Source organism: Fundulus heteroclitus, chromosome 16, assembly GCF_011125445.2.
Source record: "Fundulus heteroclitus isolate FHET01 chromosome 16, MU-UCD_Fhet_4.1, whole genome shotgun sequence".
NCBI lineage: Eukaryota > Metazoa > Chordata > Actinopteri > Cyprinodontiformes > Fundulidae > Fundulus > Fundulus heteroclitus.
In genome coordinates this window covers 21061646-21072423 of record NC_046376.1, presented here as the reverse complement: position 1 = coordinate 21072423, position 10778 = coordinate 21061646, and the positions used below count along the sequence as shown (strand labels likewise).

At 41.0% G+C, this 10778-nt stretch overlaps 2 protein-coding genes across 2 annotated transcripts; one reads left to right on the top strand and one right to left on the bottom strand.

The window, feature by feature from the left end:
* Positions 1-3123: 3123 nt before the first annotated feature.
* LOC105930152 (lipid droplet assembly factor 1) lies at positions 3124-7382 on the bottom strand (the record flags this gene model as incomplete). The annotated part of the gene is made up of 5 exons (XM_012868192.3): positions 3124-4415; positions 5455-5600; positions 5684-5852; positions 5967-6066; positions 7276-7382. Coding segments are annotated over 5 exons (573 nt in total), but the record flags the coding sequence as incomplete, so codon positions are not given.
* A 1126-nt stretch (positions 7383-8508) lies between these two features.
* On the top strand, positions 8509-10324 carry LOC105930165 (homeodomain-interacting protein kinase 3-like). Its single transcript, XM_021319457.2, has 2 exons — positions 8509-9932; positions 10047-10324. The coding sequence occupies exons 1-2, from the start codon at positions 8705-8707 to the stop codon at positions 10199-10201; spliced, it is 1383 nt and encodes a 460-aa protein (XP_021175132.2). The 5' UTR covers positions 8509-8704; the 3' UTR covers positions 10202-10324.
* Positions 10325-10778: the final 454 nt, after the last annotated feature.

Here is a 10778-nt window from a genome sequence, read left to right as displayed (position 1 = left end):
GAACCAATTATTTTGCTAATCTTATCCAATTATAAGGAAAAAACCCTAAAATCCTGTTTGGCACAATCAAGAACATTGTTTCGCCCTCCCTTCCTCCTACAAATCCTTTTACAAATGCAGATTGTAATCTTTTAAAATTTCATAGACAAAGTCGCCAGATTCAGAACCTGTTTCTCTTCCGTGTCGTCTCACTGTCTGGTTTGTCCTCCTCTCACTTCTGAGACATTGTCCCCTTTCAGCCGATTGACGTAAAATTAATAAACTCTTCTTCCCGTTGCTCTGCACCTTTTTTTTTATTTAAAAACTTAAAAAAAAAAAAAAGCCACCTCTGCATTCGCCTCTTCCTAACAGCTACAGATCCATCTCCAAATTGCTTTGTTAATAATTCTGGTTTACTTAGATAGTGCCCCACTGTCAAGGTTCCTCAAGGTTCAGTTCTGGGCCCAATTTTCTTTTTTATTCTTTTTATATTTTTCAGGGGACATCGTAAAACATAGAAATGTGAAACGCCACCTGTATGCAGATGACATAGAACTGTATTGCTCTTTTCAAACATCTGAGATCTATTTGCTAAAAGGAGCTATATAAATACAATTTTACTTACTTAAACATACAGGGACATCCCAATAAATAAGAATATGAGCCTAGGTTGTCAGGTTAAAAGAACGTTTTTGAAATAATCTTTAAGTGTTAAGCTTACATTTCTGCATTAAAATGTTTTTTTCTAGGTCTAATCTAAAATATTTATTTATTCATTAACTGTAAGCTTAAAATTATAACAGAGATAAAGGCTTGAAAATGTCTGTGTGCCTTTAATTTATATTTGGGTTTAATTTAGTGAACTGAACTGCTGATAAAATAATCAACCGTTCAATAATACTCTATATTATGAAGATGCACCTTTAAACCAACAATTGCAGCTGTAATTGCAACAAAAGAGGCTTTTACAAAGCATTTACCCAGGAGCTTAAAACAAATGCACATCAGGCGTTAAAGATTTATATTCATTAAAGAAAAACTTCATAGCTATGCACTACTTTGTGTTGGTCAATAACTTGAGGTCCCAATAAAACGCATTGACGTTTGTGGTTGTGTAACAAAATGTGGAAACTGTTCAGACAGATTTGATACATTTTCAAGGAAATGTACATACAGCAGAATACAAGCCAAAGTCAGATCTTGATCAGGGTTTATCTTTTGCCTCGAACTTGAAACACATGCGTGATTTGTTTGGGTTTAATATGTGTGTGGAAAATTTCAAACTAGGTGCAACAAATTCATGCAAGGGCTCATTCAGAGAAAGAGAAAAACATTAAGGGGAACCAAAGCATTTATAATGACACGGACATTGGCTCCGGCAGGACTGTCCGTATCACTATCCTCTACACTACAGTCGGTGAAATGACGCAAAACCAAAGCTCTCAACACAAAGAGGAGGAATGTTCTTAAATGTCTGGGTCAGTCAGCAGACCTTAACAGAAGAGAGGATGCTTTTCAGAAACTGAGGGAGGAAATCCCAGAGGTCGGTAGCTGGAAAGGCTAGAAAATCACTAATACTTTGGTTATGCATTGATTTCAATGACTTTCATCCAAATGTTTGTGTTTTAACTTTACCATTGAACTCTGGTCTCTACTTCTTTACCATACAGTTGTCTGATATACATACTTAATGTTGAATTTGTATATTTGAAGCAGATTTTCCCTGTTTCAACAAATTAGGTAGGTGTTAAGAGCATTTAGCATTTCCTATACAATATTACACACTACTCCTGGACAAAGAAGACCATAAAAAGGACAAAAACGTTGAAGAATACACAGGATTTAACATCAAACCAGCAATTAACATTTTGAACATCCATCCATCCATCCATTTTCTAACACGTCTATCCCTGTTGGGGTCGCAAGGGGTGCTGCTGCCTATCTCCAGCTGTCAATGGGCGAGAGGCGGGGTACACCCTGGACAGGTCACCAGTCTATCGCAGACGACTCTTCCTGTAGCTCTACGCTTCTCCAGGAGTGAATGCTGCTTGTCGGGACTTTGATGCAATCAACTTTCCTTATATAGGACATTTTTGACCAATCTGTATAATCTGACCCAATCTGTGTGATATGATTGACCTTGACTTTGTAAAGTGCCTTGAGATGACATGTTTCATGATTTGGCGCTATATAAATAAAATTGAATTGAATTGAATCGCAGCATTTTGAACATTCACTCCTCAAATCCACTGACACTGCCTTGCAATGAATGTTGAACCCTTTGAGATTTTTTGCATTAAAACCACAAACCACTGTATTTCACTTGTATTTCAAGAGATACACTAAAACAAAGTAGTGCATAATTGGGAAGGAAAAATGATAAGTTTTTTTCAAAACTCTGAAAATTGTGGAATGAATTCATCATTATTCATGACTTTTCTTTTTGAAGCATATTTTGGGGATTATCTTTACCAGCCCCACCAGTGATCAGCATGTAGGCAAAAACAGTTTACATCTCGGTTTCATAAAATTAATGTTTTCCGCACATTGGCTCGGTCCATTGTGGGTTGTGTGGCAAACTGCAAGCAGGACTTCTTTTTCAACTAATCTCTCCAGTTCCTCAAGCGTTACCATGACCTCTTCTACTAATGCAGCCCTTTTCAGGGCTGTCAGTTTAGGCCAGGTCAAGGCATCTTTACGTGTGTCGTACTCTGTGGTATACGCTCAAACTTGGACTATTGTTTTATAACTCAAATCTATTTAAAGCATCTTTATAACTTTATCCCTGACCTGTCTACTGTGTTTCTTGTCTTCACAATGTTTTTATTCACTGATTTATAAACGAACAGCTAAATTTATAAAGAAACACACACGGCCTTTTTATGCTAATTGGGTGAAAAATGGGCCAAAACTATTCAAGTTTTTAATTTGTAAAAAGGTACCCTTTTGCCTTCCACTTCACAAAAATACACACACAGAAACAAAAAATGACCTCATAATGATTGAAGTTTCTGGTTCAAATGTAAAAAAGTTAAAGGGGCATGAGCGGCAAAGCACTGTAAATGCCTGCCTTTTTTAAAAACCAAACCCATTTATTATTCGATATGCGGAAGACTTAATGGAAGAAAGGAAGCCAAAGACACATTATTTCTGTTCAGAATTTATTTAGCCATTGATATTACAAATGTACAAAACTGTACTTCAAAAACGTGACAGTAAGTGTATTAGCAAACAAACATGCACAAAACCAGTTTAGTTTGAAGTCCATTACAAAAATAATCTGGATGAAGAACACAGAATTTAAAATGAGTGTTAATACAGATTGAAATTATGTAACATTTACAAAATGTGTCATTTTTCAAATCTTCAGTCACATGATTCAACCGCTGACACTTACAGGATAATATATAAATAATAACCTTCAGGTAAAATATAAAAAAAAATGCTCTGCTAGAAAACCTTGGCTTTTATCCATCATGGACACCAAACACGTAATCTGCATGGTTTCAGGACGGCCTCCAAACAAAGTTAAGCAGTTAAAGTTTTGGCAGATAGGTCACCCTTGAAGTAGAAATTATACAGTAAGAAAAATAACCTCTTTAATCAGTTTTGAGTGTTTTGGATTTTCTCCCTGAAGCACTAAAATAACACATTCAAAAGAAAGTGCTAAATCTCAACGAAAGGCAAAAAAAAATAAAAAATGCAGAGATGAAGTGATGGCAAAAGGGGACGGCACATGAATCAGATTACGTCTGTTACCATCTCTTCTCCTCCAGGCCAGAAAACATCACATTAATGCTCTTACTAGTTACACAATACACCCTCAGCTCTCTAAGTTCCAGTGTTTTTGCACCTAGGATCACTTGTATGGAAACGGAAAATTAGCATTCTAGAAAAGATTAAAACTACCATTAAACACGTCTTTGTAGCCTTTTAAAAAAAGACAAAAACACAAGTAGAAAAGAGAACTAGGGAATTAACAACCATTTACTGTGTGTTTATATGTCATTATTTCACAGACTATATAAATATTATACATATACATACTTTTCGTAGCTAAAAATGTACCTAAAATAGATTTGCAGAAAATGGTTTGCTGTAGCTGCATCTCTATCCTGTAACAGGATGAACGTTTGACCTGCGTAACCGAGATCATTTGGTTAAGCGCCAAGTGAGAGACGTGAGGAGTATAACAAAAAAACCTCACACATATTGCACAGTAAACAGATAAAACTTCACCCTCCTCTCATTAAAACATCAAGGACACTTGGTGTTCAGGAAGAAGTGACCTTGGCAGCGTTTTTTGTGCTTAGCAGCTCAGATCCTCAGAGTCTGACCAGAAAAGCGGCTTTAAAACTCCAACCAGAGAGACCAGGAGCGACATTTTACTTCTTTTGCTTCACTTCTGGAGTTTCTTCCTCACTCTCCTTCCTCTGCTTCAAAAGGAGAAAAGGATCAAACAACATTCAAATGTGCGTTATTAGTGAGCGCTACGAAAGGAAACCGTTCAGGGAACGTTTTACATCTCATCACAACATAACCACACACTTAATTGTATATTATCAGCCTTTTTTGTGACCAACATAAATTGGAAAAGTGGAAGGAGAAGAAGACGGTTTCCAAAATCCTTTAATAAATAAATATGTGAAAATGTTTGCATGCATTTGTATTCTGCCACCCCCCCCCCCCCCCCAAGTCGGTGGAACTGCCTTTCACTGCAGTCTCAGCGGCACGCATGAATATGTTTGGATTTAAATGATTTCCTTGTAGATCTGGCTGTATATCTAGGGTGGGGGGGGGGGTGGTGGGGGGCAAAGTGAACCTCAACTGCAGTTTAAATGTTTTTCTAACTGCTCGTTAACGCACATTTCTAATCAGCCAATCACACAGCAGCGACCGAATGCATTTAGGCATGTAGACATGGTCAAGATAATCTGATGCAGTTCAAACCGAGCATCAGAATGGGTAATAAAGGTGATTTAAGGGACTTTGAACGTGGCATGGTTGTTGGTGCCAGACGGTCTGGTCTGAGTATTTCAGAAATTGCTGACAATGTCCATCCCATTATGACCACAGTGCAACCATCTTCTGATGGCTACTTCCAGCAGGATAGCATGGCATAATGCACTAATCATCTCAGACTGGCTCCTTGAACATGACAATGAGTTCACTGTACTCAAATGGCCTCCACAGTCACCAGATCTCAATCCAATAGAGCATCTTTGGGATGTGGTGGAACGAGATCATGGATGCTGACAAATCTGCGTGGTGCCATCATGTCAATATGGACCAAACTCTCTAAGGAATGTTTCCGGTACCTTGTCGAAGCTAAGCCATGAAGGATTAAGGCAGTTCTGATGTGCAAACACGACTACACAGCTTTCTTTCAGCAATGGCTTTCTTCACATTCCCAAAAAATAAATAAAGAAAAGGTTGTGGTCGAAGAGACATAGTAATTCAGGCTGTAGTCCTTACCTTTCCCACATTAGGGTAATAGCGCTTCAGCAGGTTGGGGATGGTGACAAACACACCGGTAACGATGACCGAGACCAGCAGAGAGAAGAGGGCGATGCCGGAGAGAACAGACAGCAGAGTGATTCCTCCGACAAACAGCATGAACACTGAACAAGAGAAATCACAATCAGCATAAAGCAGAGGAAATTAAATTACAATGCAGAAACACAGTTTGACTTTTGTAACGTACCCTCAAAGAAAACAAATCCCACAACTGCCATAACTATAGTAACGAGGGCAAACAAAAGGAAGAGCCCAACGGGCAGCGCCGCCATGGCGCTGAACATCAGCAGGGCGAGGGCCAGGAAGGGCCGGCTGCGGAGGTACTGCCCGATCCTCGTACTCATCACTTGTGCGAGCTGTTGGAGAGGACACAACACACATGGAAGCTCCAATTTGCCAAACAGATACAGAACACATCATGGACGAACGAGGTGGCCCCCGTCCGATGTAGATGGGAAGTTTAGGCTTACCTTGGGATCCTCTTGAAGGCGGTTCAACAAGGCCAGCCATCTTTGACCCAGCTGCTGAGCCAAGCCGCTGTTGTTGCTGCTGCGCTGCATCTCGACACACCTGAGGAAACAGAACCAGCCCATCTAAGATGATTTAGGAGTAGGCTACTGGATAAATTCGCTGCTGAGTCAGGTCAGCTTTTTTGGCTGTCATCATTAAAGCAGATTTTGGTACTTCTGGCAGTGTGAGTAGGAGCCAAGTTCTGCTGGGAAAAGAAAGAAGCATCTTCATATAGCAGAGAGAACCACATGACGTGCTCCAAATGTTCAAAATCATCTTGCTGATTTTGGACTCAATAAAAAAAAGAAAAATAAGAAACACAAGAAATCGACACCAGCAGATGACATGGTTCTCAAAAAAAATGCAGAGCATGAAAACTTCCCACAGTTAAATATGCAATTTATTTTTAGTTTTAAGTTAAATTGTGGACATTATATTTTCCCTGATATCCTAATTTGCAGATATGCACCTGTGCGTTATTGTGACAAATTCAACAATGCAGCTCATTCATTAAACACATGTTTAGTCACATATTTAAAATCAAATTATTGGAAAGGAAGAAAATTAAAAGCTATCTATAGCTGATCTGAATATTCAAGATGTTTTTGTTTGCATTTACTTTAACTGAGCCTTATACATGAGAATGACCTAAGCCCTGCGCTTTGTTTCCAGCATTAAACGATCTCCAGATGAAGGATAATAATGGATTTTTCCAAAACCTCCACAATTTATCCCACATTTAAGGTTCACCTATACATCTGTGGGTCACAATGAGCTACATTAAAATTAGCCAGTTCATTTTAAAAGGTACAGCTTACAACAAAACCACATCTCTCGGCCCTAAAGACAAGAAAAAAAGTGATGCTTTTTAGGTCCAGAAACGGATTCAGATTCAACCACTCCAATTCAATCACATAGACAGATTCTAAGTTTAAGATTTAATTGCAAACACTGAACGATCGCAATGAAATCTTGACTATTTACGTGAGAATGAGCAGGCTGCGGCGCTGGTGAACGTAAACAAACAGACGCAGGGCGGAGAGACGTGTCCCTGTCAGTGTGCACGTCGAAGCAGAGACGCCTCCGATCCAACCAGCAGGTTTATTATAACCACGATCTAAATCACGATTGTTTGATTTTAAAAAAATAATAATACTGCCACGACGGTCTTACGCGATCTGAAATGCTTTGTTGACACGTACACTGTCCGCAACAGAGCCAAACTTCATTTTTCTGCAGTCACGATGAAGTTCTGCTTGATCCACGTACCTGGAAAATGCGCTCCCGGTCACCCTGCGCTGACTCCCGGCATAAAGCACCGAACACCACGACGCTTCCCGCAACACTTTTATAAACCCCACTGAGGAACACACCCTTTAAAATACAAGCACTCCTCTTTCTCCATTTCCTCCCCCCATCTTCCTTCTGCGGATCCTTCACGTCGCGGCTGCTGGAGCTCAGTGCTGCCCCCTACTGTGGACCACAGACACCGCAGCACAGCCGGTTCTTTGACAGGTTTTGTGTTAAATCCGGTGGAGAATATTTAATTTTAGTTTAAACGGCTGCTTTGCCAGATTAAGATTTGTGCTACAAAATAAAATAGATGTCTACAAAATTAAACGTATTTAAAATAAATTAAAACGTGATTTAACAGGTTGGCCCAGTCCTGTGTTCAATGCTATACTGCCACCGTGTGGATTTTAGTTTACTTTCTGAGCAAAATTCTTTTTTTTCTTTTTTTTTTTTTTTTTTGTTGGGAGCAGTCGTAATAGTGGTGCTATTCTTTTTTCATAAAAAATGTAAATAAGAAAACAGTGATAGCAGATTATAGCAGCACGAGTGCCATCAACAGATGACACGCAAGCATCATTATTGTTTTCAAACGTTTTCACACTATTTTACTCTTGTGTGCCTTTGTAGGCATTTTATTTCTTTAGAAACAGGAAGATTCCCGCATGATTCAGAAATTCTGCACAATTTCAAAATGTTGTTAAGCAATATTTTAACGTATTCTCTGTGCCAAAAGCCAGACCGCCCCATATCAAACTCATGATTAATTTGATATAGTAGCCTATCAATAATAATAATAATGATGAAACAATTGCTAAATTGTTTATTTAGCTATACACAGTGCAATGGTTGTATGCCAATTTGCAAAAAAGATTAAATATGAACGGCATATTAATAACAATAGGGACAGCATTTTAGGGAGATAAACAAGCAATGATAAAAATTGAATGAACCGACCTGTTTCTGACAGATGCGCAACATTTAGGAAAGAAGTGTTTTTTTATTCAGTAATTCAGATTTAAAAACAAAAACAACAACTGTTAATTGCTAGACATGTAATGCTCGCCCATTTCACGGCTCTAATTGAACTCCGTCCCGAACAATTAAAACAAACACCGCGCGGGGCATGTGTTTTTTTTTTTTTTCTTTATTGAACTTTCAGCGAAAAGTTGCTTGACGTCCTAACATTTTACGCCTGCGTCCTCGCTCACGCTCTTCAATAAACTTGTTTTGACTTGACTTCCTGCGTGCGCCGCTGTGGAACAGCTCGTCATCATCGTTCCACGGCGCTTCCTATGACAAAACGAAATTCCACTTTCTGTTCAGCGCTTGTTGCAGAGAGGAGCTGAGTTGACAACAGCATTTTGCTGGTGATGTTCAACCTTTAGAAACGGCGGATTCAACGAACATGAAGGAAGAGATCAAAGTCAAACTCAAGCTTGATAAATATGTGGTTCTTCCAGGTAAGCTGGCGAGGTACCACACTGAAGGGTTCCTGGGCGAGGGCTCCTATGGCAAAGTGGTCAAGTGCACCAAGCTGGACACCAACGAGGCTGTGGCGGTGAAGATCGTGCGCAAAGATCGTTTCCGACAGGGCAAGAAAGAGGCAAGGATGCTGAAGAAAATCCAAAAGCTCGACCCCGAGAAGAACAACCTGCTGAAGTTCATCGAAAACTTTAAATATAAAGGCCACTTCGTTTTGGCCTTTGAAATGCTGGATGTGAGCATCTATGACTTCATGAGCCGCAGGAATTTCGCGCCGCTCCACCTGTCTGAAATCAGGGTCGTCGCTCAGCAGCTGCTCGTGGCTTTGAACGCCTTGAAGCGCGCTGGTCTGGTTCACGCCGACATTAAGCCGGACAACATCATGTTAGTCAATCATGAATCGCAGCCGTTCAAGGTGAAGCTGATTGACTTCGGGTTGGCTGTAAAAGTGTCCAAATTATGGTTTGCCGGCACCATTCAGGCCATCGGCTACAGAGCCCCTGAAGTCATCCTGGGCCTGCCAATGGATGAAAGTGTGGACATGTGGGCTCTGGGCTGCTGTTTGGCCTACATGTACCTTGGCTACAACCTCTACCCGACACACTGTGAATATGAGGTCATTAGGGCCATCGTCCAGATTCACGGTCAGCCCCGAGACGATGTGCTGAAAAAAGCCAAGGATGTGAAACACTTCTTCACCAAACTCGCCGGCTCCTCTGACCGTATGTTCAGGCTGAACACTCCAGCTGAATACACAAATGCAACAGGGTCCGCCACGCAGCATAAAAGCACCGTTTACAAGGGTCTGCGCAGCCTGGACGACCTGCTCATAACCCGGCCAAGGCCTAAGGATCCAGCAGAGCCTGAAAACTCCCTAGGATTTATTAGCCTGCTAAAACGGATGCTTTTGGTGGATTCAAATGTCAGGATCACCCCCACAGAGGCTCTCGCTCATTGTTTCATCACTATGAAACATCTCTCAGATGAGAGATACAGCCCGAACGTACCATCAGCTTGGAAAATGGCGACAGGCTGTCAACTTCGAGCGTTTGCAGCGGAGCGTTGTGACACTCCGAGCGAAGCTGTTAGAAGAAAAATGCTCCATGCAAAACAGGACGGAGAAACCAGAGGAGGAGCCAACAGAGTTGCAGGTGAGACCTAAAGGTTATCCACCAGGACTACCTCTGTTCTTAAAACTGGGGTGTAAAACTCAGCACCAAACATTAAACCCACCTCATTCAAAGAAAACAAACCCTCTTTTTCAGATAAAGAGTGGATAAGGAGGACCTTATTCAAAATGAGTCTCTGCGCAGCGTGCCAAGATGGTTCGGACCAATCTGACGCTGCAGCCGGGGAGGGTAAAGATGAACCCTCAGTTGAAGCTCACAATAACACCTTAGCTCCTAAAACCTTTGCCTGAAACACTGAAGCCACCTAATGAAAGATGACTAAACCCTCTTTTTCAGATAAGGAGCAGATAGGGAGGACCTTCATCAAAGCCAGGCCCCCATTTGCTGCTCACCAAGAATCAGTGGAAACAGCTGACAAACCTGCAGGCAAGAGTAAATATACACCTCTTGGTAAGACACCAACACCTTAGCACCTGAATCCTTAAAAAAACAAACAAAAAAAAACTTAGCCTTAAACACTAAAACAACTTCCTGTATTGCATCTGATCCAACCCTAGGAAACAGAGGAGGGAATAGGTGCCAGCGGAAGGGTTCGGAGTCAGACGCCACAGGAAAAGCTCCGAAACACGAAGGGTGTAAAGGATGGAGCATCATCAAAGTGAAGCCATATTCTGCTGCTGACGAAGAAAGAAAAGACGGAGCATACGAGCGAGATGTTTTGTCAGGAAACGCCAGGGTCAGCGCCACGGCTGCTGGGACCGCCAAGAAGGCCTCTGCTGCAGAGAGAGAAGCCATGTTCTGCAAAGAAGGGACACCTGCGTATCTTGTGGAAGTAAAAACCTGCAAGAAAACAGTAAAGAGAGCCTG